The 26,915-nt window shown below is 46.6% G+C and overlaps 1 protein-coding gene across 3 annotated transcripts in view; it reads left to right on the top strand.

The window, feature by feature from the left end:
- The window catches only part of LOC110518214 (centrosomal protein of 89 kDa-like), a 160,492-nt gene that overhangs the window by 18,235 nt on the left and 115,342 nt on the right, over positions 1-26,915 (top strand). For all 3 annotated transcript variants that reach the window (XM_036963777.1, XM_036963776.1, XM_036963775.1), the window contains exons 7-8: positions 8,480-8,530; positions 10,764-10,847. In XM_036963777.1, coding sequence (XP_036819672.1) covers positions 8,480-8,530; positions 10,764-10,847 — 135 coding nt within the window. The remainder of the gene's footprint in view (positions 1-8,479; positions 8,531-10,763; positions 10,848-26,915) is intronic.

Here is a 26,915-nt window from a genome sequence, read left to right as displayed (position 1 = left end):
ACTGTACCTACCCTAACTATACCTACCCGAACTATAACTATAACTACCCTAACTATAACTACCAGACAGCCCTGGGCAAAGAAGAGGTAACTATAACTACCCTAACTATGTGGTTCTGGATGTATTGATGTTCTGTAGTAATGTGGTTCTGGATGTATAGATGTACCCTAGTTACTGTAGTGTTGTGGTTCTGGATGTATAGATGTACTGTAGTTACTGTAGTGTTGTGGTTCTGGATGTATTGATGTACTGTAGTTACTGTAGTGTTGTGGTTCTGGATGTATTGATGTACTGTAGTTACTGTAGTGTTGTGGTTCTGGATGTATTGATGTACCCTAGTTACTGTAGTGTTGTGGTTCTGGATGTATTGATGTACCCTAGTTACTGTAGTGTTGTGGTTCTGGATGTATTGATGTACCCTAGTTACTGTAGTGTTGTGGTTCTGGATGTATAGATGTACTGTAGTAATGTGGTTCTGGATGTATCAATGGACCCTAGTTACTGTAGTGTTGTGGTTCTGGATGTATCGATGTACCCTAGTTACTGTAGTGTTGTGGTTCTGGATGTATAGATGTACCCTAGTTACTGTAGTGTTGTGGTTCTGGATGTATAGATGTACCCTAGTTACTGTAGTGATGTGGTTCTGGATGTATTGATGTACCCTAGTTACTGTAGTGTTGTGGTTCTGGATGTATAGATGTACTGTAGTTACTGTAGTGTTGTGGTTCTGGATGTATAGATGTACCCTAGTTACTGTAGTGTTGTGGTTCTGGATGTATAGATGTACTGTAGTTACTGTAGTGTTGTGGTTCTGGATGTATTGATGTACCCTAGTTACTGTAGTGTGGTTCTGGATGTATAGATGTACCCTAGTTACTGTAGTAATGTGGTTCTGGATGTATAGATGTACTGTAGTTACTGTAGTAATGTGGTTCTGGATGTATTGATGTACTGTAGTTACTGTAGTGTTGTGGTTCTGGATGTATTGATGTACTGTAGTTACTGTAGTGTGGTTCTGGATGTATAGATGTACCCTAGTTACTGTAGTAATGTGGTTCTGGATGTATAGATGTACTGTAGTTACTGTAGTGTTGTGGTTCTGGATGTATTGATGTACCCTAGTTACTGTAGTGTTGTGGTTCTGGATGTATTGATGTACTGTAGTAATGTGGTTCTGGATGTATCGATGTACCCTAGTTACTGTAGTGTTGTGGTTCTGGATGTATTGATGTACTGTAGTTACTGTAGTGTTGTGGTTCTGGATGTATAGATGTACTGTAGTTACTGTAGTGTTGTGGTTCTGGATGTATAGATGTACCCTAGTTACTGTAGTGTTGTGGTTCTGGATGTATTGATGTACCCTAGTTACTGTAGTGTTGTGGTTCTGGATGTATAGATGTACTGTAGTTACTGTAGTGTTGTGGTTCTGGATGTATAGATGTACTGTAGTTACTGTAGTGTTGTGGTTCTGGATGTATAGATGTACCCTAGTTACTGTAGTGTTGTGGTTCTGGATGTATAGATGTACTGTAGTTACTGTAGTGTTGTGGTTCTGGATGTATAGATGTACTGTAGTTACTGTAGTAATGTGGTTCTGGATGTATAGATGTACTGTAGTTACTGTAGTGTTGTGGTTCTGGATGTATAGATGTACTGTAGTTACTGTAGTGTTGTGGTTCTGGATGTATAGATGTACTGTAGTTACTGTAGTGTTGTGGTTCTGGATGTATAGATGTACTGTAGTTACTGTAGTAATGTGGTTCTGGATGTATAGATGTACTGTAGTTACTGTAGTAATGTGGTTCTGGATGTATTGATGTACTGTAGTTACTGTAGTGTTGTGGTTCTGGATGTATTGATGTACTGTAGTTACTGTAGTGTTGTGGTTCTGGATGTATAGATGTACTGTAGTAATGTGGTTCTGGATGTATTGATGTACTGTAGTTACTGTAGTGTTGTGGTTCTGGATGTATTGATGTACTGTAGTTACTGTAGTGTTGTGGTTCTGGATGTATTGATGTACTGTAGTTACTGTAGTGTTGTGGTTCTGGATGTATTGATGTACCCTAGTTACTGTAGTAATGTGGTTCTGGATGTATTGATGTACTGTAGTTACTGTAGTGTTGTGGTTCTGGATGTATTGATGTACCCTAGTTACTGTAGTGTTGTGGTTCTGGATGTATTGATGTACCCTAGTTACTGTAGTGTTGTGGTTCTGGATGTATTGATGTACTGTAGTTACTGTAGTAATGTGGTTCTGGATGTATTGATGTACTGTAGTTACTGTAGTGTTGTGGTTCTGGATGTATAGATGTACCCTAGTTACTGTAGTGTTGTGGTTCTGGATGTATAGATGTACTGTAGTTACTGTAGTGTTGTGGTTCTGGATGTATTGATGTACTGTAGTAATGTGGTTCTGGATGTATAGATGTACTGTAGTTACTGTAGTGTTGTGGTTCTGGATGTATTGATGTACCCTAGTTACTGTAGTGTTGTGGTTCTGGATGTATAGATGTACTGTAGTTACTGTAGTGTGGTTCTGGATGTATTGATGTACCCTAGTTACTGTAGTGTTGTGGTTCTGGATGTATTGATGTACCCTAGTTACTGTAGTGTTGTGGTTCTGGATGTATTGATGTACCCTAGTTACTGTAGTGTTGTGGTTCTGGATGTATAGATGTACCCTAGTTACTGTAGTGTTGTGGTTCTGGATGTATAGATGTACTGTAGTGTTGTGGTTCTGGATGTATAGATGTACTGTAGTTACTGTAGTAATGTGGTTCTGGATGTATTGATGTACCCTAGTTACTGTAGTGTTGTGGTTCTGGATGTATTGATGTACCCTAGTTACTGTAGTGTTGTGGTTCTGGATGTATAGATGTACCCTAGTTACTGTAGTGTTGTGGTTCTGGATGTATAGATGTACTGTAGTTACTGTAGTGTTGTGGTTCTGGATGTATAGATGTACTGTAGTTACTGTAGTGTTGTGGTTCTGGATGTATAGATGTACTGTAGTTACTGTAGTAATGTGGTTCTGGATGTATTGATGTACCCTAGTTACTGTAGTGTTGTGGTTCTGGATGTATAGATGTACTGTAGTTACTGTAGTGTTGTGGTTCTGGATGTATAGATGTACTGTAGTTACTGTAGTGTTGTGGTTCTGGATGTATAGATGTACTGTAGTTACTGTAGTGTTGTGGTTCTGGATGTATCAATGTACCCTAGTTACTGTAGTGTTGTGGTTCTGGATGTATTGATGTACTGTAGTTACTGTAGTGTTGTGGTTCTGGATGTATAGATGTACCCTAGTTACTGTAGTGTTGTGGTTCTGGATGTATTGATGTACTGTAGTTACTGTAGTGTGGTTCTGGATGTATAGATGTACCCTAGTTACTGTAGTAATGTGGTTCTGGATGTATAGATGTACTGTAGTTACTGTAGTGTTGTGGTTCTGGATGTATTGATGTACCCTAGTTACTGTAGTGTTGTGGTTCTGGATGTATAGATGTACTGTAGTTACTGTAGTGTTGTGGTTCTGGATGTATTGATGTACTGTAGTTACTGTAGTAATGTGGTTCTGGATGTATTGATGTACCCTAGTTACTGTAGTAATGTGGTTCTGGATGTATCGATGTACCCTAGTTACTGTAGTGTTGTGGTTCTGGATGTATTGATGTACTGTAGTTACTGTAGTGTTGTGGTTCTGGATGTATCGATGTACCCTAGTTACTGTAGTGTTGTGGTTCTGGATGTATTGATGTACTGTAGTTACTGTAGTAATGTGGTTCTGGATGTATCGATGTACCCTAGTTACTGTAGTGTTGTGGTTCTGGATGTATAGATGTACTGTAGTTACTGTAGTGTTGTGGTTCTGGATGTATAGATGTACCCTAGTTACTGTAGTGTTGTGGTTCTGGATGTATCGATGTACCCTAGTTACTGTAGTGTTGTGGTTCTGGATGTATAGATGTACCCTAGTTACTGTAGTGTTGTGGTTCTGGATGTATCGATGTACTGTAGTTACTGTAGTGTTGTGGTTCTGGATGTATTGATGTACTGTAGTTACTGTAGTGTGGTTCTGGATGTATAGATGTACCCTAGTTACTGTAGTGTTGTGGTTCTGGATGTATTGATGTACTGTAGTTACTGTAGTGTTGTGGTTCTGGATGTATTGATGTACCCTAGTTACTGTAGTGTTGTGGTTCTGGATGTATAGATGTACCCTAGTTACTGTAGTGTTGTGGTTCTGGATGTATTGATGTACTGTAGTTACTGTAGTGTTGTGGTTCTGGATGTATTGATGTACTGTAGTAATGTGGTTCTGGATGTATCAATGTACCCTAGTTACTGTAGTGTTGTGGTTCTGGATGTATTGATGTACTGTAGTTACTGTAGTGTTGTGGTTCTGGATGTATTGATGTACTGTAGTAATGTGGTTCTGGATGTATCAATGTACCCTAGTTACTGTAGTGTTGTGGTTCTGGATGTATTGATGTACTGTAGTTACTGTAGTGTTGTGGTTCTGGATGTATTGATGTACCCTAGTTACTGTAGTGTTGTGGTTCTGGATGTATTGATGTACCCTAGTTACTGTAGTGTTGTGGTTCTGGATGTATTGATGTACTGTAGTTACTGTAGTGTTGTGGTTCTGGATGTATTGATGTACTGTAGTTACTGTAGTGTGGTTCTGGATGTATCAATGTACCCTAGTTACTGTAGTGTTGTGGTTCTGGATGTATTGATGTACTGTAGTTACTGTAGTGTTGTGGTTCTGGATGTATTGATGTACCCTAGTTACTGTAGTGTTGTGGTTCTGGATGTATTGATGTACCCTAGTTACTGTAGTGTTGTGGTTCTGGATGTATAGATGTACCCTAGTTACTGTAGTGTTGTGGTTCTGGATGTATAGATGTACCCTAGTTACTGTAGTGTTGTGGTTCTGGATGTATTGATGTACTGTAGTAATGTGGTTCTGGATGTATCAATGTACCCTAGTTACTGTAGTGTTGTGGTTCTGGATGTATTGATGTACTGTAGTTACTGTAGTGTTGTGGTTCTGGATGTATTGATGTACTGTAGTTACTGTAGTGTTGTGGTTCTGGATGTATTGATGTACCCTAGTTACTGTAGTGTTGTGGTTCTGGATGTATTGATGTACCCTAGTTACTGTAGTGTTGTGGTTCTGGATGTATAGATGTACCCTAGTTACTGTAGTGTTGTGGTTCTGGATGTATAGATGTACCCTAGTTACTGTAGTGTTGTGGTTCTGGATGTATTGATGTACCCTAGTTACTGTAGTGTTGTGGTTCTGGATGTATAGATGTACTGTAGTTACTGTAGTGTGGTTCTGGATGTATAGATGTACCCTAGTTACTGTAGTGTTGTGGTTCTGGATGTATAGATGTACTGTAGTTACTGTAGTGTTGTGGTTCTGGATGTATTGATGTACCCTAGATACTGTAGTGTTGTGGTTCTGGATGTATAGATGTACTGTAGTTACTGTAGTGTTGTGGTTCTGGATGTATTGATGTACCCTAGTTACTGTAGTGTTGTGGTTCTGGATGTATAGATGTACCCTAGTTACTGTAGTGTTGTGGTTCTGGATGTATAGATGTACCCTAGTTACTGTAGTGTTGTGGTTCTGGATGTATAGATGTACTGTAGTTACTGTAGTGTTGTGGTTCTGGATGTATTGATGTACTGTAGTTACTGTAGTGTTGTGGTTCTGGATGTATTGATGTACCCTAGTTACTGTAGTGTTGTGGTTCTGGATGTATAGATGTACTGTAGTTACTGTAGTGTTGTGGTTCTGGATGTATAGATGTACTGTAGTTACTGTAGTGTTGTGGTTCTGGATGTATAGATGTACCCTAGTTACTGTAGTGTTGTGGTTCTGGATGTATTGATGTACCCTAGTTACTGTAGTGTTGTGGTTCTGGATGTATAGATGTACTGTAGTTACTGTAGTGTTGTGGTTCTGGATGTATAGATGTACTGTAGTTACTGTAGTGTTGTGGTTCTGGATGTATTGATGTACCCTAGTTACTGTAGTGTTGTGGTTCTGGATGTATTGATGTACCCTAGTTACTGTAGTGTTGTGGTTCTGGATGTATTGATGTACTGTAGTTACTGTAGTGTTGTGGTTCTGGATGTATTGATGTATTGATGTAATGTAGTAATGTGGTTCTGGATGTATTGATGTACCCTAGTTACTGTAGTGTTGTGGTTCTGGATGTATTGATGTACCCTAGTTACTGTAGTGTTGTGGTTCTGGATGTATAGATGTACCCTAGTTACTGTAGTGTTGTGGTTCTGGATGTATTGATGTACTGTAGTTACTGTAGTGTTGTGGTTCTGGATGTATAGATGTACTGTAGTAATGTGGTTCTGGATGTATAATTGTACCCTAGTTACTGTAGTGTTGTGGTTCTGGATGTATTGATGTACTGTAGTTACTGTAGTGTTGTGGTTCTGGATGTATTGATGTACTGTAGTAATGTGGTTCTGGATGTATCAATGTACCCTAGTTACTGTAGTGTTGTGGTTCTGGATGTATAGATGTACTGTAGTTACTGTAGTGTTGTGGTTCTGGATGTATTGATGTACTGTAGTTACTGTAGTGTTGTGGTTCTGGATGTATTGATGTACCCTAGTTACTGTAGTGTTGTGGTTCTGGATGTATTGATGTACTGTAGTTACTGTAGTGTTGTGGTTCTGGATGTATTGATGTACTGTAGTTACTGTAGTGTTGTGGTTCTGGATGTATTGATGTACTGTAGTTACTGTAGTAATGTGGTTCTGGATGTATTGATGTACCCTAGTTACTGTAGTGTTGTGGTTCTGGATGTATTGATGTACCCTAGTTACTGTAGTGTTGTGGTTCTGGATGTATTGATGTACCCTAGTTACTGTAGTGTTGTGGTTCTGGATGTATTGATGTACTGTAGTAATGTGGTTCTGGATGTATAGATGTACTGTAGTGTTGTGGTTCTGGATGTATTGATGTACTGTAGTTACTGTAGTGTTGTGGTTCTGGATGTATTGATGTACTGTAGTTACTGTAGTGTTGTGGTTCTGGATGTATTGATGTACCCTAGTTACTGTAGTGTTGTGGTTCTGGATGTATAGATGTACCCTAGTTACTGTAGTGTTGTGGTTCTGGATGTATTGATGTACTGTAGTTACTGTAGTGTTGTGGTTCTGGATGTATTGATGTACTGTAGTTACTGTAGTGTTGTGGTTCTGGATGTATAGATGTACCCTAGTTACTGTAGCGTTGTGGTTCTGGATGTATCGATGTACTGTAGTTACTGTAGTGTTGTGGTTCTGGATGTATTGATGTACCCTAGTTACTGTAGTGTTGTGGTTCTGGATGTATTGATGTACTGTAGTTACTGTAGTGTTGTGGTTCTGGATGTATTGATGTACCCTAGTTACTGTAGTGTTGTGGTTCTGGATGTATTGATGTACCCTAGTTACTGTAGTGTTGTGGTTCTGGATGTATAGATGTACCCTAGTTACTGTAGTGTTGTGGTTCTGGATGTATTGATGTACCCTAGTTACTGTAGTGTTGTGGTTCTGGATGTATTGATGTACTGTAGTTACTGTAGTGTTGTGGTTCTGGATGTATAGATGTACCCTAGTTACTGTAGTGTTGTGGTTCTGGATGTATAGATGTACCCTAGTTACTGTAGTGTTGTGGTTCTGGATGTATTGATGTACCCTAGTTACTGTAGTGTTGTGGTTCTGGATGTATTGATGTACCCTAGTTACTGTAGTGTTGTGGTTCTGGATGTATTGATGTACCCTAGTTACTGTAGTGTTGTGGTTCTGGATGTATAGATGTTCTGTAGTAATGTGGTTCTGGATGTATCGATGTACCCTAGTTAGTGTAGTGTTGTGGTTCTGGATGTATAGATGTACCCTAGTTACTGTAGTGTTGTGGTTCTGGATGTATTGATGTTCTGTAGTAATGTGGTTCTGGATGTATCGATGTACCCTTGTTACTGTAGTGTTGTGGTTCTGGATGTATAGATGTACTGTAGTTACTGTAGTGTTGTGGTTCTGGATGTATAGATGTACCCTAGTTACTGTAGTGTTGTGGTTCTGGATGTATTCATGTACCCTAGTTACTGTAGTGTTGTGGTTCTGGATGTATTGATGTTCTGTAGTAATGTGGTTCTGGATGTATAGATGTACTGTAGTTACTGTAGTGTTGTGGTTCTGGATGTATTGATGTACTGTAGTTACTGTATTAATGTGGTTCTGGATGTATAGATGTACTGTAGTAATGTGGTTCTGGATGTATATATGTACTGTAGTAATGTGGTTCTGGATGTATAGGTGTTCTGTAGTAACGTGGTTCTGGATGTATAGATGTACTGTAGTAATGTGGTTCTGGATGTATAGATTTACTGTAGTAATGTGGTTCTGGATGTGTAGATGTACTGTAGTAATGTTTTCTCTCCATGTCTTTCAGAGCTCCAGGACCCATGGCCTGCCACTTAAAGGATCTGCTCCTCCCTGGCTGGTCAGTCACTCAGACATTCTCATGGATTCCTCCTCTAGAAACAGTGGCATTGTCTTCTGCTATGTATACCAGTGAATTATGAGCCCTATCCTTAGCTACCCTCAGCGATCCTTAGCTATCCCTGGCGATCCTTAGCTGTCCCCGGCGATCCTTAGCTACCCTCAGCGATCCTTAGCTATCCCTGGCGATCCTTAGCTACCCTCAGCGATCCTTAGCTATCCCCGGCGATCCTTAGCTACCCTCAGCGATCCTTAGCTATCCCTGGCGATCCTTAGCTACCCTCAGCGATCCTTAGCTGTCCCTGGCGATCCTTAGCTATCCCTGGCGATCCTTAGCTTTCCCTGGCGATCCTTAGCTATCCCTGTTAATCCTTAACTATCCCTGTTGATCCTTAGCTACCCTCAGCGATCCTTAGCTGTCCCTGGCGATCCTTAGCTATCCCTGGCGATCCTTAGCTTTCCCTGGCGATCCTTAGCTATCCCTGTTAATCCTTAACTATCCCTGTTGATCCTTAGCTATCCCTGGTGATCCTTAGCTGTCCCTGGCGATCCTTAGCTATCCCTGGCGATCCTTAGCTTTCCCTGGCGATCCTTAGCTATCCCTGTTAATCCTTAACTATCCCTGTTGATCCTTAGCTATCCCTGGTGATCCTTAGCTATCCCTGGTGATCCTTAGCTATCCCTGGCGATCCTTAGCTATACCTGGCGATCCTTAGCTATCCCCGGCGATCCTTAGCTATCCCCGGCGATCCTTAGCTATCCCAGGCGATCCTTAGCTATCCCTGGCGATCCTTAGCTATCCCCGGCGATCCTTAGCTATCCCTGACGATCCTTAGCTATCCCCGGCGATCCTTAGCTATCCCCGGCGATCCTTAGCTATCCCTGGCAATCCTTAGCGATCCTTAGGGCTCAGACACACCAATAGCGTTTGCTGGCCGAGAGTACTTAGCACCTCTGAACGTAATTTGCGAACCGATTGCTATCCTTAGCAATCCTTGGTCTACCCAAGCCTATTGTAAATCAGACAGTGCATTTAGATTAACAAGAATATAATCTTTTAAGTCTCACACTTTTCGCCCTGAATGTGGATCTAGCGTTTGTCTGCCGATCATTTCAGAGCGCTGTGTTTTCACTGTAGACAACTGACTGCCAACATTTTTCACGCGACTCTACATGTATAATCGGTGCGCCCTTGGTTCGAAAATTACGTTCAAAGGTACTGAGTACTATCGGCCAGAAAACACTATTGGTATGTCTGAGCCCTTAGCGTTCCTTAGTGTTCCTTAGCAATCCTCAGCAATTCTAATATCCTAAACTGTTGTTTGTTCTTCACTGATGTCAGAACTGTCACATTAGCAAAGCCAGGGACTCTCTTCTCCTCTCTCCTCTTCGCCCCTCTCGTCCCCTCCCCTCTTATCCTCTCTCCTCCCCTCCTCTCTTCTCCTCTCTCCTCCCCTCTTCTTCCTTCTCTCTCTCCTCCCCTGATATCTGATGTACTCAGTACAGTGGGTGTTCTCTCTCTCCTCCCCTGATATCTGATGTACTCACTACAGTGGGTGTTCTCTCTCTCCTCCCCTGATATCCGATGTACTGAGTACAGTGGTTGTTCTCTCTATCTCTCCTCCCCTGATATCTGATGTACTCACTATAGTGGGTGTTCTATCTCTCCTCCCCTGATATCTGATGTACTCACTACAGTGGGTGTTCTCTCTCTCCTCTCTCCTCCCCTGATATCTGATGTACTCAGTACAGTGGGTGTTCTCTCTCTCCTCCCCTGATATCTGATGTACTCACTACAGTGGGTGTTCTCTCTGTCTCTCTCCTCCCCTGATATCTGATGTACTCACTACAGTGGGTGTTCTCTCTCTCTCTCTCTCTCTCTCTCCTCTCTCCTCCCCTGATATCTGATGTACTCACTATAGTGGGTGTTCTCTCTCTCCTCCCCTGATATCTGATGTACTCACTACAGTGGGTGTTCTCTCTCTCTCTGTTTCTCATCTCTATATATCTATTTCATGTTCCCTGTGAGATCCTCTGGCAGTCTTTAGTAATTAGCTTTGCGTTGTTAGGATTTCTGAAAATGTTTGAGTAAAGTTTTATGGACGGGGGTTCCCGGACACAGATTGAGATTCTCCATTGAGTTTCCAGTCCAGGATGAGGCTGAATCTGTGTCCTGGAAACCAGCGCTGGGTGTCTAAACTCTAACGTCTGTTTTCATCCTTTCTGTCTTCCAGCTGGACATGAAGTATTTATCTCCATTGTTGTTGTCTTATGAAGACCGGCTCACTGAGAAAGATGCTCTCCTGCAGGCCTCGGAGGTAAGAGTGTGTGTGTGTGTGTGTGTGTGTGTGTGTGTGTGTGTGTGCGTTTCTTTGCGTGTTTTGTATTAGTGTCACCCTGTTATTCTCTTGTTTAATATCTTTATGCTTTTTAAATGTGTTATGGTCTATTTAAAAGAGAAACACGAGAGAGTTATTAGGAGCCATTGAAAATGCATCATGCTCAGCCAGTATATTAAAGTGTGGGGTGAAAACATCCAATGAAGGTGAGTTAAGGACATAGAGAGAGGCCTGATCTACCCAGGCTCTGGTTGAAATCGGCTCAACTATGTCCCACTAAACTGGTCGAGGCCTGGTCTACCCAGGCTCTGGTTGAAATCGGCTCAACTATGTCCCACTAAACTGGTCGAGGCCTGGTCTACCCAGGCTCTGGTTGAAATAGGCTCAGCTATGTCACACTAATCTGTTGGAGGCCTGGTCTACCCAGGCTCTGGTTGAAATAGGCTCAGCTATGTCACAGTAAACTGTTCGAGGCCTGGTCTACCCAGGCTCTAGTTGATATCGGCTCAGCTATGTCCGCCTAAACTGTTCGAGGCCTAGTCTACCCAGGCTCTAGTTGATATCGGCTCAGCTTTGTCCCACAAAACTGTTTGAGGCCTGGTCTACCCAGCTCTGGTTGAAATAGTCTCAGCTTTTTCCCACTAAACTGGTTGAGGCCTGGTCTACCCAGGCTCTGGTTGAAATCGGCTCAGCTATGTCCCACTAAACTACTCGAGGCCTGGTCCTCCCAGGCTCTGGTTGAAATATTCTCAGCTATGTCACACTAAACTGTTCGAGGCCTGGTCTACCCAGGCTCTGGTTGAAATCGGCTCAGCTTTGTCCCACTAAACTTTTCGAGGCCTGGTCTACCCAGGCTCTGGTTGAAATAGGCTCAGCTATGTCCCACTAAACTGATAGAGAGAAGCCTGGTCTACCCAGGCTCTGGTTGATATCGGCTCAGCTATGTCCCACTAAACTGCTCGAGGCCTGGTCTACCCAGGCTCTGGTTGAAATAGGCTCAGCTATGTCCCACTAAACTGATAGAGAGAAGCCTGGTCTACCCAGGCTCTGGTTGATATCGGCTCAGCTATGTCCCACTAAACTGCTCGAGGCCTGGTCCACCCAGGTTCTGGTTGATATCGGCTCAGCTATGTCCCACTAAACTGCTCGAGGCCTGGTCTACCCAGGCTCTGGTTGAAATCGGCACAGCAATATCCTTCTAGACTGTTCAAGGCCTGGTCTACCCAGGCTCTGGTTGAAATCGGCTCAGCTTTGTCCCACTAAACTGTTCAAGGCCTGGTCTACCCAGGCTCTGGTTGAAATAGGCTCAGCTTTCTCCCACTAAACTGTTCGAGGCCTGGTCTACCGAGGCTCTGGTTGAAATAGCCGCAGCTATGTCCCACTAAATTGTTCGAGGCCTGGTCTACCCAGGCTCTGGTTAAAATAGGCTCAGCTTTGTCCCACTAAAATGTTTGAGGCCTGGTCTTCCCAGGCTCAGTGTAAAATATCCTCAGCGTTGTCCCACTAAACTGTTTGAGGCCTGGTCTACCCAGGCTCTGGTTGAAATAGGCTCAGCTATGTCACAGTAAACATTTTTAGGCCTGGTCTACCCAGGTTCTGGTTGATATCGGCTCAGCTATGTCCCACTAAACTGCTCGAGGCCTGGTCTACCCAGGCTCTGGTTGAAATAGGCTCAGCGTTGTCCCACTAAACTGTTCGTGGCCTGGTCTACCCAGGTCTGGTTGAAATAGGCTCAGCTATGTCACACGAAACTGATAGAGAGAGGCCTGGTCTACCCAGGCTCTGGTTGAAATAGGCTCAGCTATGTCACAGTAAACATTTTCAGGCCTGGTCCTCCCAGGCTCTGGTTGAAATAGGCTCAGCTATGTCACAGTAAACATTTTCAGGCCTGGTCTACCCAGGCTCTGGTTGAAATAGGCTCAGCGTTGTCCCACTAAACTGTTCGTGGCCTGGTCTACCCAGGCTCTGGTTGAAATAGGCTCAGCTTTGTCCCACTAAACTGTTCGAGGCCTTGTCTACCCAGGCTCTGGTTGAAATAGGCTCAGCTTTGTCCCACTAAACTGTTCGAGGCCTTGTCTTCCCAGGCTCTGTTTGAAATAGGCTCAGCTATGTCACACTAAACTGATAGAGAGCGGCCTGGTCTATCCAGGCTCTGGTTGAAATAGGCTCAGCTATGTCCCACTAAACTGTTCGAGGCCTGGTTGAAATAGGCTCAGCTTTGTCCCACTAAACTGTTCGAGGCCTTGTCTACCCAGGCTCTGGTTGAAATAGGCTCAGCTTTGTCCCACTAAACTGTTTGAGGCCTTGTCTTCCCAGGCTCTGGTTGAAATAGGCTCAGCTATGTCCCACTAAACTGTTCGAGGCCTGGTTGAAATAGGCTCAGCTTTGTCCCACTAAACTGTTCGAGGCCTGGTCTTCCCAGGCTCTGGGTAAAATAGTCTCAGCTTTCTCCCACTAAACTGTTTGAGGCCTTGTCTACCCAGGTCTGGTTGAAATAGGCTCAGCTATGTCACATGAAACTGTTGGAGGCCTGGTTTACCCAGGCTCTGGTTGAAATAGTCTCAGCTTTGTCCCACTAAACTGATCGAGGCCTGGTCTACCCAGGCTCTGGTTTAAATCTGCTCAACTTTCTCCCACTAAACTGTTCGAAGCCTGGTCTCCCCAGGCTCTGGTTGAAATCGGCTCAGCTATGTCCCACTAAACTGCTCGAGGCCTGGTCTACCCAGGCTCTGGTTGAAATAGGCTCAGCTTTGTTTCACAAAACTGTTCGAGGCCTGGTCTACCCAGGATCTGGTTGAAATCGGCTCAGTTATGTCCCACTAAACTGTTTGAGGCCTGGTCTACCCAGGATCTGGTTGAAATCGGCTCAGTTATGTCCCACTAAACTGTTCGAAGCCTGGTCTCCCCAGGCTCTGGTTGAAATCGGCTCAGCTATGTCCCACTAAACTGCTCGAGGCCTGGTCTACCCAGGCTCTGGTTGAAATAGGCTCAGCTTTGTCCCACTTAACTGCTGGAGGCCTGGTCTACCCAGGTCTGGTTGAAATAGGCTCAGCTTTCTCCCACTAAACTGTTCAAGGCCTGGTCTACCCAGGATCTGGTTGAAATCGGCTCAGTTATGTCCCACTAAACTGTTTGAGGCCTGGTCTACCCAGGTCTGGTTGAAATAGGCTCAGCTATGTCCCACTAAACTATTCGAGGCCTGGTCTACCCAGGCTCTGGTTGAGATAGGCTCAGCTATGTCCCACTAAACTGTTCGAGGCCTGGTCTACCCAGGCTCTGGTTGAAATAGGCTCAGCGTTGTCCCACTAAACTGTTCGAGGCCTGGTCTACCCAGGTCTGGTTGAAATAGGCTCAGCTATGTCACACGAAACTGATAGAGAGAGGCCTGGTCTACCCAGGCTCTGGTTGAAATAGGCTCAGCTATGTCACAGTAAACATTTTCAGGCCTGGTCTACCCAGGTTCTGGTTAATATCGGCTCAGCTATGTCCCACTAAACTGCTCGAGGCCTGGTCTACCCAGGCTCTGGTTGTAATAGGCTCAGCTTTGTCCCACAAAACTGTTCGATGCCTGGTCTACCCAAGCTCTGGTTGAAATCGGCTCAGCAATATCCTTCTAAACTGTTCAAGGCCTGGTCCACCCAGGCTTGTGTTGAAATAGGCTCAGCTTTGTCCCACTAAAATGTTCGAGGCCTGGTCTTCCCAGGCTCTGTGTAAAATAGGCTCAGCGTTGTCCCACTAAACTGTTTGAGGCCTGGTCTACCCAGGCTCTGGTTGAAATAGGCTCAGCTATGTCACAGTAAACATTTTGAGGCCTGGTCTACCCAGGTTCTGGTTGATATCGGCTCAGCTATGTCCCACTAAACTGCTCGAGGCCTGGTCTACCCAGGCTCTGGTTGAAATAGGCTCAGCTTTGTCCAACAAAACTGCTCGAGGCCTGGTCTACCCTGGCTCTGGTTTATATCGGCTCAGCTATGTCCCACTAAACTGCTCGAGGCCTGGTCTTCCCAGGCTCTGGTTGAAATAGGCTCAGCTTTGTCCAACAAAACTGCCCGAGGCCTGGTCTACCCTGGCTCTGGTTGAAATCGGCTCAGCAATATCCTTCTAAACTGTTCAAGGCCTGGTCCACCCAGGCTTGTGTTGAAATAGGCTCAGCAATGTCCCACTAAACTACTCGAGGCCTGATCTACCCAGGCTCTGGTTGAAATAGGCTCAGCTATGTCACACTAAACTGTTCGAGGCCTGGTCTACCCAGGCTCTGGTTGAAATAGGCTCAGCTATGTCCCACTAAACTGTTCGAGGCCTGCTCTACCCAGGCTCTGGTTGAGATAGGCTCAGCTATGTCACACTAAACTGTTCGCGGCCTGGTCTACCCAGGCCCTGGTTGAAATAGGCTCAGATTTGTCCCACTAAACTGTTCGAGGGCTGGTCCTCCCAGGCTCTGATTGAAATATTCTTAGCTATGTCACACTAAACTGATAGAGAGAGGCTTGGTCTATCCAGGTTCTGGTTGAAATAGGCTCAGCTATGTCCCACTAAACTGTTCGAGGCCTTGTCTACCCAGGCTCTGGTTGAAATAGGCTCAGCTTTGTCCCACTAAACTGTTCGAGGCCTGGTCTTCCCAGGCTCTGTTTGAAATAGGCTCAGCTATGTCACACTAAACTGATAGAGAGGGGCCTGGTCTATCCAGGCTCTGGTTGAAATAGGCTCAACTATGTCCCACTAAACTGTTCGAGGCCTGGTTGAAATAGTCTCAGCTTTCTCCCACTAAACTGTTTGAGGCCTTGTTTACCCAGGTCTGGTTGAAATAGGCTCAGCTATGTCACATGAAACTGTTGGAGGCCTGGTTTACCCAGGCTCTGGTTGAAATAGTCTTAGCTTTGTCCCACTAAACTGTTTGAGGCCTGGTCTACCCAGGCTCTGATTGAAATAGCCTCAGCTTTGTCCCACTAAACTGTTCAAGGCCTGGTCTTCCCAGGCTCTGGTTGAAATCGGCACAGCAATATCCTTCTAAACTGTTCAAGGCCTGGTCCACCCAGGCTGGTGTTGAAATAGGCTCAGCAATGTCCCACTAAACTACTCGAGGCCTAGTCTACCCAGGCTCTGGTTGAAATAGGCTCAGCTATGTCCCACTAAACTGTTTGAGGCCTTGTCTACCCAGGCTCTGGTTGAAATAGGCTATGCAATGTCCCTCTAAACTGTTGGAGGCCTGATCTACCCAGGCTCTGGTTGAAATAGGCTCAGCTATGTCACACTAAACTGTTCGAGGCCTGGTCTACCCAGGCTCTGGTTGAAATAGGCTCAGCTATGTCCCACTAAACTGTTCGAGGCCTGCTCTACCCAGGCTCTGGTTGAAATAGGCACAGCTATGTCACACTAAACTGTTCGAGGCCTGGTCTACCCAGGCCCTGGTTGAAATAGGCTCAGCTTTGTCCCATTAAACTGTTGGAGGCCTGATCTACCCAGGCTCTGGTTGAAATAGGCTCAGCTATGTCACACTAAACTGTTCGAGGCCTGGTCTACCCAGGCTCTGGTTGAAATAGGCTCAGCTATGTCACACTAAACTGTTCGCGGCCTGGTCTACCCAGGCCCTGGTTGAAATAGGCTCAGCTTTGTCCCACTAAACTGTTCGAGGCCTGGTCCTCCCAGGCTCTGACTGAAATATTCTCAACTATTTCACACTAAACTGATAGAGAAAGGCTTGGTCTATCCAGGTTCTGTTTGAAATAGGCTCAGCTATGTCCCACTAAACTGTTCGAGGCCTGGTCTACCCAGGCTCTGGTTGAAATAGGCTCAGCTTTGTCCCACTAAACTGTTTGAAGCCTGGTCTTCCCAGGCTCTGTTTGAAATAGGCTCAGCTATGTCACACTAAACTGATAGAGAGCGGCCTGGTCTATCCAGGCTCTGGTTGAAATACGCTCAGCGATGTCCCACTAAACTGTTCGAGGCCTGGTTGAAATAGGCTCAGCTTTGTCCCACTAAACTGTTCAAGGCCTGGTCTACCCAGGGTCTGGTTGAAATAGGCTCAGCTATGTCCCACTAAACTGTTTGAGGCCTGGTCTTCCCAGGCTCTGGTTGAAATCGGCTCAGCATTGTCACACTAAACAGCTCGAGGCCTGGTCAACACAGGCTCTGGTTGAATTATGCTCAGCTATGTCACACTAAATTGTTTGAGGCTCTGGTTGAAATCGGCTCAGCTATGTCCCACTAAACTGCTCGAGATCTGGTCTACCCAGGCTCTGGTTGAAATAAGCTCAGCTTTTATCCCACTAAACTGTTTGAGGCCTGGTCTACCCAGGTCTGGTTGAAATAGGCTCAGCTTTGTCCCACTAAAATGTTCGAGGCCTGGTCTTCCCAGGCTCTGGGTAAAATAGGCTCAGCGTTGTCCCACTAAACTGTTTGAGGCCTGTTCTAACCAGGCTCTGGTTGAAATAGGCTCAGCTATGTCACAGTAAACATTTCGAGGCCTGGTCTACCCAGGTTCTGGTTGATATCGGCTCAGCTATGTCCCACTAAACTGCTCGAGGCCTGGTCTACCCAGGCTCTGGTTGAATTAGGCTCCGCAATATCCTTCTAAACTGTTCAAGGCCTGGTCCACCCAGGCTGGTGTTGAAATAGGCTCAGCAATGTCCCACTAAACTACTCGAGGCCTGGTCTACCCAGGCTCTGGTTGAAATAGGCTCAGCTTTGTCCCACTAAACTGTTCGATGCCTGGTCTACCCAGGCTCTGGTTGAAATAGGCTATGCAATGTCCCTCTAAACTGTTGGAGGCCTGATCTACCCAGGCTCTGGTTGAAATAGGCTCAGCTATGACACACTAAACTTTTCTAGGCCTGGTCTACCCAGGCTCTGGTTGAAATAGGCTCAGCTATGTCCCACTAAACTGTTCGAGGCCTGCTCTACCCAGGCTCTGGTTGAAATAGGCTCAGCTATGTCACACTAAACTGTTCGCGGCCTGGTCTACCCAGGCCCTGTTTGAAATAGGCTCAGCTTTGTCCCACTAAACTGTTCGAGGCCTGGTCCTCCCAGGCTCTGATTGAAATATTCTCAGCTATGTCACACTAAACTGTTCGAGGCCTTGTCTACCCAGGCTCTGGTTGAAATAGGCTCAGCTTTCTCACACTAAACTGTTTGAGGCCTTGTCTACCCAGGTCTGGTTGAAATAGGCTCAGCTATGTCACATGAAACTGTTGGAGGCCTGGTTTACCCAGGCTCTGGTTGAAATAGGCTCAGCTTTGTCCCACTAAACTGTTCGAGGCCTGGTCTACCCAGGCTCTGGTTGAAATAGGCTCAGCTATGTCACACTAAACTGTCCGAGGCCTGGTCTACCCAGGCTCTGGTTGAAATCGGCTCAGCTATGTCCCACTAAACTGTTAAGGCCTGGTCTACCCAGGGTCTGGTTGAAATAGGCTCAGCTATGTCCCACTAAACTGATAGAGAGAGACCTGGTCTACACGGGCTGGTGTTGAAATAGGCTCAGCAATGTCCCACTAAACTACTCGAGGCCTGGTCTACCCAGGCTCTGGTTGAAATAGGCTCAGCTATGTCCCACTAAACTGTTTGAGGCCTGGTCTTCCCAGGCTCTTGTTGAAATCGGCTCAGCTATGTCCCACTAAACTGTTCAAGGCCTGGTCTACCCAGGGTCTGGTTGAAATAGGCTCAGCTATGTCCCACTAAACTGATAGAGAGAGACCTGGTCTACACGGGCTCTGGTTGAAATCGGTTCAGCTATGTCCCACTAAACTGTTCGAGGCCTGGTCTATCCAGGCTCTGGTTGAAATAGGCTTACCTTTGTAACACTAAACTGCTCGAGGCCTGGTCTATCCAGGCCCTGGTTGAAATAAGCTCAGCTATGTCCCACGAATCTGATAGAGGCCTGGTTTACCTAGGCTCTGGTTGAAATCGGCTCAGCTATGTCCCACTTAACTGTTCGAGGCCTGGTCTACCCAGGCTCTGGTTGAAATAGGCTCAGCTATGTCCCACTAAACTGTTCGAGGCCTGGTCTACCCGGGCTCTGGTTGAAATAGGCTCAGCTATGTCCCACTAAACTGTTCGAGGCCTGGTCTTCCCAGGCTCTGGTTGAAATAGGCTCAGCTATGTCACACTAAACTGATAGAGAGAGGCCTGGTCTATCCAGGCTCTGGTTGAAATAGGCTCAGCTATGTCCCACTTAACTGTTCGAGGCCTGATCTACCCAGGCTCTGGTTGAAATCGGCTCAGCTATGTCACACTAAACTGGTCGAGGCCTGGTCTACCTACCCAGGCTCTGGTTGAATTAGGCTCAGCTATGTCACACAAAACTGTTCGAGGCCTTGTCTACCCAGGCTCTGGTTTAAATAGGCTCAGCTATGTCCCACTAAACTGTTGGAGGCCTGGTCTACCCAGGCTCTGGTTGAAATAGGCTCAGCTTTGTCCCACTAAACTGTTCGATGCCTGGTCTACCCAGGCTCTGGTTGAAATAGGCTCAGCTATGTCCCACTAAACTGTTCGAGGCCTGATCTACCCAGGCTCTGATTGATATCGGCTCAGCTATGTCCCACTAAACTGTTCGAGGCCTGGTCTTCCCAGGCTCTGGTTGAAATAGGCTCAGCTTTGTCCCACTAAACTGTTTGAGATCTGGTCTACCCAGGCTCTGGTTGAAATAGGCTCAGCTATGTCCCACTTAACTGTTCGAGGCCTGATCTACACAGGCTCTGGTTGAAATGGGTTCAGCTATGTCACACTAAACTGGTCGAGGCCTGGTCTACCTACCCAGGCTCTGGTTGAATTAGGCTCAGCTATGTCACACTAATCTGTTGGAGGCCTGGTCTACCCAGGCTCTGGTTGAAATCGGCTCAGTTATGTCCCACCAAACTGTTTGAGGCCTGGTCTACCCAGGCTCTGGTTTAAATAGGCTCAGCTATGTCCCAATAAACTGTTGGAGGCCTGGTCTACCCAGGCTCTGGTTGAAATAGGCTCAGCTTTGTCCCACTAAACTGTTCGATGCCTGGTCTACCCAGGCTCTGGTTGAAATAGGCTCAGCTATGTCCCACTAAACTGTTCGAGGCCTGATCTACCCAGGCTCTGATTGATATCGGCTCAGCTATGTCACACTAAACTGTTTGAGGCCTGGTCTACCCAGGTCTGGTTGAAATAGTCTCAGCTTTTTCCCACTAAACTGATCGAGGCCTGGTCTACCTACCCAGGCTCTGGTTGAAATTGGCTCAGCTATGTCCCACTAAACTACTCGAGGCCTAGTCTACCCAGGCTCTGGTTGAAATAGGCTCAGCTTTGTCACACTAAACTGATCGAGGCCTGGTCTACCTACCCAGGCTCTGGTTGAAATTGGCTCAGCTATGTCCCACTAAACTACTCGAGGCCTGGTCTACCCAGGTCTGGTTGAAATAGGCTCAGCTATGTCACGGTAAACATTTCAAGGCCTGGTCTACCCAGGTTTTGGTTGATAGACTGTTCGAGGCCTGGTCTACCCAGGTCTGGTTGAAATAGGCTCAGGTATGTCCCACTAAACTGTTCGAGGCCTGGTCTACCCAGGCTCTGGTTGAAATAGGCTCAGCTTTGACCCACTAAACTGGTCGAGGCCTGGTCTACCCAGGCTCTGGTTGAAATAGAGTCAGCTTTGTCACACTACACTGTTCGAGGCCTGGTCTACCCAGGCTCTGGTTGAAATAGGCTCAGCTTTATCCCACTAAAATGTTCCAGGCCTGGTCTTCCCAGGCTCTGGTTGAAATAGGCTCAGCTTTATCCCACTAAACTGTTCGAGGCCTGGTCTATCCAGTCTCTGGTTGAAATAGGCTCAGCTTTGTCTCACTACACTGTTCGAGGCCTGGTATTCCCAGGCTCTGGTTGAAATAGGCTCAGCTTTATCCCACTAAACTGTTCGAGGCCTGGTCTATCCAGTCTCTGGTTGAAATAGGCTCAGCTTTGTCTCACTACACTGTTCGAGGCCTGGTCTATCCAGGCTCTGTTTGAAATCGGCTCAGTTATGTCCCACCAAACTGTTTGAGGCCTGGTCTACCCAGGCTCTGGTTGAAATAGGCTCAGCTATATCACACTAATCTGATAGAGACAGGCCTGGTCTACCCAGGTCTGGTTGAAATAGGCTCAGCTATGTCACACTAAACTGTTCGAGGCCTGCTCTACCCAGGTCTGGTTGAAATAGGCACAGCTATGTCACACAAAGCTGTTTGAAATAGGCACAACTTTGTCCCACTAAACTGGTCGAGGCCTGGTCTACCTACCCAGGCTCTGGTTGAAATAGGCTCAGCTTTGTCCCACTAAACTATTCGAGGCCTGGTCTACCTACCCAGGCTCTGGTTGAAAAAGGCTCAGCTTTGTCCCACTAAACTATTCGAGGCCTGGTCTACCCAGGCTCTGGTTGAAATAGGCTCAGCTTTGTAACACTAAACTGCTCGAGGCCTGGTCTACCCAGGCTCTGGTTGAAATAGGCTCAGCTATGTCCCACTAAACTGTTCAAGGACTGGTCTACCCAGGCTCTGGTTGAAATAGGCTCAGCTTTATCCCACTAAAATGTTCCAGGCCTGGTCTTCCCAGGCTCTGGTTGAAATAGGCTCAGCTTTGTTCCACAAAACTGTTCGAGGCCTGCTCTTCCCAGGTCTGGTTGAAATCCGCTCAGTTATGTCACACTAAACTGTTCGAGGCCTGCTCTTCCCAGGTCTGGTTGAAATAGGCACAGCTATGTCACACGAAACTGTTTGAAATAGGCTCAACTTTGTCCCACTAAACTGGTCGAGGCCTGGTCTACCCAGGCTCTGGTGTAAATTGGCTCAGCTATGTCACACTAAACTGTTCGAGGCCTGGTCTACCCAGGTCTGGTTGAAATAGGCACAGCTATGTCACACGAAGCTGTTTGAAATAGGCTCAACTTTGTCCCACTAAACTGGTCGAGGACTGGTCTACCTACCCAGGCTCTGGTTGAAAAAGGCTCAGCTTTGTCCCACTAAACTGTTCGAGGCCTGGTCTTCCCAGGCTCTGGTTGAAATAGGCTCAGCTTTGTCCCACTAAACTGTTCGAGGCCTGGTCTACCCAGGCTCTGGTTGAAATAGGCTCAGCTATGTCCCACTAACTTGTTCGAGGCCTGGTCTTTCCAGGCTCTGGTTGAATTAGGCTCAGCTTTGTCCCACAAAACTGTTCGAGGCCTGGTCTTCCCTGGCTCTGGTTGAAATAGGCTCAGCTATGTCCCACTAAACTGTTTGAGGCCTGGTCTACCCAGGTCTGCTTGAAATAGGCTCAGCTATGTCACACTAAACTGATAGAGAGAGGCCTGGTCTACCCAGGCTCTGGTTGAAATAGGCTCAGCTTTGTCCCACTAAACTGTTCTAGGCCTGGTCTTCCCAGGCTCTGGTTGAAATAGGCTCAGCTTTGTCCCACTAAACTGTTCGAGGCCTGGTCTACCCAGGCTCTGGTTGAAATAGGCTCAGCTATGTCCCACTTAACTGTTCGAGGCCTGATCTACCCAGGCTCTGGTTGAAATAGGGTCAGCTATGTCACACTAAACTGGTCGAGGCCTGGTCTACCTACCCAGGCTCTGGTTGAATTAGGCTCAGCTATGTCACACTAATCTGTTGGAGGCCTGGTCTACCCAGGCTCTGGTTGAAATCGGCTCAGTTATGTCCCACCAAACTGTTTGAGGCCTGGTCTACCCAGGCTCTGGTTTAAATAGGCTCAGCTATGTCCCACTAAACTGTTGGAGGCCTGGTCTACCCAGGCTCTGGTTGAAATAGGCTCAGCTTTGTCCCACTAAACTGTTCGATGCCTGGTCTACCCAGGCTCTGGTTGAAATAGGCTCAGCTATGTCCCACTAAACTGTTCGAGGCCTGATCTACCCAGGCTCTGATTGATATCGGCTCAGCTATGTCACACTAAACTGTTTGAGGCCTGGTCTACCCAGGTCTGGTTGAAATAGTCTCAGCTTTTTCCCACTAAACTGATCGAGGCCTGGTCTACCTACCCAGGCTCTGGTTGAAATTGGCTCAGCTATGTCCCACTAAACTACTCGAGGCCTAGTCTACCCAGGCTCTGGTTGAAATAGGCTCAGCTTTGTCAAACTAAACTGTTCGAGGCCTGGTCTACCCAGGCTCTGGTTGAAATAGGCTCAGCTTTGTCACACTACACTGTTCGAGGCCTGGTCTACCCAGGCTCTGGTTGAAATAGGCTCAGCTTTGACCCACTAAACTGTTCAAGGCCTGGTCTACCCAGGTCTGGTTGAAATAGGCTCAGCTATGTCACGGTAAACATTTCGAGGCCTGGTCTACCCAGGTTTTGGTTGATAGACTGTTCGAGGCCTGGTCTACCCAGGTCTGGTTGAAATAGGCTCAGGTATGTCCCACTAAACTGTTCGAGGCCTGGTCTACCCAGGCTCTGGTTGAAATAGGCTCAGCTTTGACCCACTAAACTGGTCGAGGCCTGGTCTACCCAGGCTCTGGTTGAAATAGAGTCAGCTTTGTCACACTACACTGTTCGAGGCCTGGTCTACCCAGGCTCTGGTTGAAATAGGCTCAGCTTTATCCCACTAAAATGTTCCAGGTCTGGTCTTCCCAGGCTCTGGTTGAAATAGGCTCAGCTTTATCCCACTAAACTGTTTGAGGCCTGGTCTATCCAGTCTCTGGTTGAAATAGGCTCAGCTTTGTCTCACTACACTGTTCGAGGCCTGGTCTACCCAGGCTCTGTTTGAAATCGGCTCAGTTATGTCCCACCAAACTGTTTGAGGCCTGGTCTACCCAGGCTCTGGTTGAAATAGGCTCAGCTATATCACACTAATCTGATAGAGAGAGGCCTGGTCTACCCAGGTCTGGTTGAAATAGGCTCAGCTATGTCACACTAAACTGAAAGAGGCCTCGTCTACCCAGGCTCTGGTTGAAATCGGCTCAGTTATGTCACACTAAACTGTTCGAGGCCTGGTCTACCCAGGTCTGGTTGAAATAGGCTCAGCTATGTCACGGTAAACATTTCAAGGCCTGGTCTACCCAGGTTTTGGTTGATAGACTGTTCGAGGCCTGGTCTACCCAGGTCTGGTTGAAATAGGCTCAGGTATGTCCCACTAAACTGTTCGAGGCCTGGTCTACCCAGGCTCTGGTTGAAATAGGCTCAGCTTTGACCCACTAAACTGGTCGAGGCCTGGTCTACCCAGGCTCTGGTTGAAATAGAGTCAGCTTTGTCACACTACACTGTTCGAGGCCTGGTCTACCCAGGCTCTGGTTGAAATAGGCTCAGCTTTATCCCACTAAAATGTTCCAGGCCTGGTCTTCCCAGGCTCTGGTTGAAATAGGCTCAGCTTTATCCCACTAAACTGTTCGAGGCCTGGTCTATCCAGTCTCTGGTTGAAATAGGCTCAGCTTTGTCTCACTACACTGTTCGAGGCCTGGTCTTCCCAGGCTCTGGTTGAAATAGGCTCAGCTTTATCCCACTAAACTGTTCGAGGCCTGGTCTATCCAGGCTCTGTTTGAAATCGGCTCAGTTATGTCCCACCAAACTGTTTGAGGCCTGGTCTACCCAGGCTCTGGTTGAAATAGGCTCAGCTATATCACACTAATCTGATAGAGACAGGCCTGGTCTACCCAGGTCTGGTTGAAATAGGCTCAGCTATGTCACACTAAACTGAAAGAGGCCTCGTCTACCCAGGCTCTGGTTGAAATCGGCTCAGTTATGTCACACTAAACTGTTCGAGGCCTGCTCTACCCAGGTCTGGTTGAAATAGGCACAGCTATGTCACACAAAGCTGTTTGAAATAGGCTCAACTTTGTCCCACTAAACTGGTCGAGGCCTGGTCTACCTACCCAGGCTCTGGTTGAAAAAGGCTCAGCTTTGTCCCACTAAACTATTCGAGGCCTGGTCTACCCAGGCTCTGGTTGAAATAGGCTCAGCTTTGTAACACTAAACTGCTCGAGGCCTGGTCTACCCAGGCTCTGGTTGAAATAGGCTCAGCTATGTCCCACTAAACTGTTCGAGGCCTGGTCTACCCAGGCTCTGGTTGAAATAGGCTCAGCTATGTCCCACTAAACTGTTCGAGGACTGGTCTACCCAGGCTCTGGTTGAAATAGGCTCAGCTTTATCCCACTAAAATGTTCCAGGCCTGGTCTTCCCAGGCTCTGGTTGAAAGAGGCTCAGCTTTGTTCCACAAAACTGTTCGAGGCCTGCTCTTCCCTGGCTCTGGTTGAAATAGGCTCAGCTTTGTCCCACTAAACTGTTCGAGGCCTGGTCTTCCCAGGCTCTGGTTGAAATAGGCTCAGCTTTGTCCCACTAAACTGTTCGAGGCCTGGTCTACCCAGGCTCTGGTTGAAATAGGCTCAGCTATGTCCCACTAACTTGTTCGAGGCCTGGTCTTCCCTGGCTCTGGTTGAAATAGGCTCAGCTATGTCCCACTAAACTGTTCGAGGCCTGGTCTACCCAGGTCTGCTTGAAATAGGCTCAGCTATGTCACACTAAACTGATAGAGAGAGGCCTGGTCTACCCAGGCTCTGGTTGAAATAGGCTCAGCTTTGTCCCACTAAACTGTTCTAGGCCTGGTCTACCCAGGTCTGCTTGAAATAGGCTCAGCTATGTCACACAAAACTGTTGGAGGCCTGGTCTGCCCAGGCTCTGGTTGAAATAGGGTCAGCTTTGTCACACTACACTGTTCGAGGCCTGGTCTACCCAGGTCTGGTTGAAATAGGCTCAGCTATGTCACGGTAAACATTTCGAGGCCTGGTCTACCCAGGTTCTTGTTGATATCGGCTCAGCTATGTCCCACTAAACTGCTCGAGGCCTGGTCTACCCAGGCTCTGGTTGAAATAGGCTCAGCTTTGTTCCACAAAACTGTTCGAGGCAATGGTCTACCCATGCTCTGGTGTAAATTGACTCAGCTATGTCCCACAAAACTGTTCGAGGCCTGGTCTACCCAGGCTCTGGTTGAAATCGGCTCAGCTATGTCCCACTAAACTACTCGAGGCCTGGTCTACCCAGGTCTGGTTGAAATCGGCTCAGCTATGTCCCACTAAACTGTTTGAGGCCTGGTCTACCCAGGTCTGGTTGAAATAGTCTCAGCTTTTTCCCACTAAACTGATAGAGAGAGGCCTGGTCTATCCAGGCTCTGGTTGAAATAGGCTCAGCTATGTCCCACCAAACTGTTTGAGGCCTGGTCTACCCAGGCTCTGGTTTAAATAGGCTCAGCTATGTCCCACTAAACTGTTGGAGGCCTGGTCTACCCAGGCTCTGGTTGAAATAGGCTCAGCTTTGTCCCACTAAACTGTTCAAGGCCTGGTCTATCCAGGCTCTGGTTGAAATAGGCTCAGCTATGTCACACTAATCTGTTGGAGGCCTGGTCTACCCAGGCTCTGGTTGAAATCGGCTCAGTTATGTCCCACCAAACTGTTTGAGGCCTGGTCTACCCAGGCTCTGGGCTAAATAGGCTCAGCTATGTCCCACTAAACTGTTGGAGGCCTGGTCTACCCAGGCTCTGGTTGAAATAGGCTCAGCTTTGTCCCACTAAACTGTTCAAGGCCTGGTCTACCCAGGCTCTGGTTGAAATAGGCTCAGCTATGTACCACTAAACTGTTCGAGGCCTGATCTACCCAGGCTCTGGTTGATATCGGCTCAGCTATGTCACACTAAACTGTTTGAGGCCTGGTCTACCCAGGTCTGGTTGAAATAGTCTCAGCTTTTTCCCACTAAACTGATCGAGGCCTGGTCTACCTACCCAGGCTCTGGTTGAAATTGGCTCAGCTATGTCCCACTAAACTACTCGAGGCCTAGTCTACCCAGGCTCTGGTTGAAATAGGCTCAGCTTTGTCCCATTAAACTGTTCGAGGCCTGGTCTACCCAGGCTCTGGTTGAAATAGGCTCAGCTATGTCACATTAAACTGATAGAGAGAGGCCTGGTCTACCCAGGCTCTGGTTGAAATCGGCTCAGCTATGTCACACTAAACTGTTCGAGGCCTGGTCTACCCAGGTCTGGTTGAAATAGGCACAGCTATGTCACACAAAGCTGTTTGAAATAGGCTCAACTTTGTCCCACTAAACTGGTCGAGGCCTGGTCTACCTACCCAGGCTCTGGTT

This window comes from Oncorhynchus mykiss, chromosome 26 (assembly GCF_013265735.2).
Source record: "Oncorhynchus mykiss isolate Arlee chromosome 26, USDA_OmykA_1.1, whole genome shotgun sequence".
Lineage (NCBI taxonomy): Eukaryota > Metazoa > Chordata > Actinopteri > Salmoniformes > Salmonidae > Oncorhynchus > Oncorhynchus mykiss.
The sequence above is the reverse complement of the archived record's forward strand: the minus strand, read 5'-3'. Positions and strand labels throughout refer to the sequence as shown.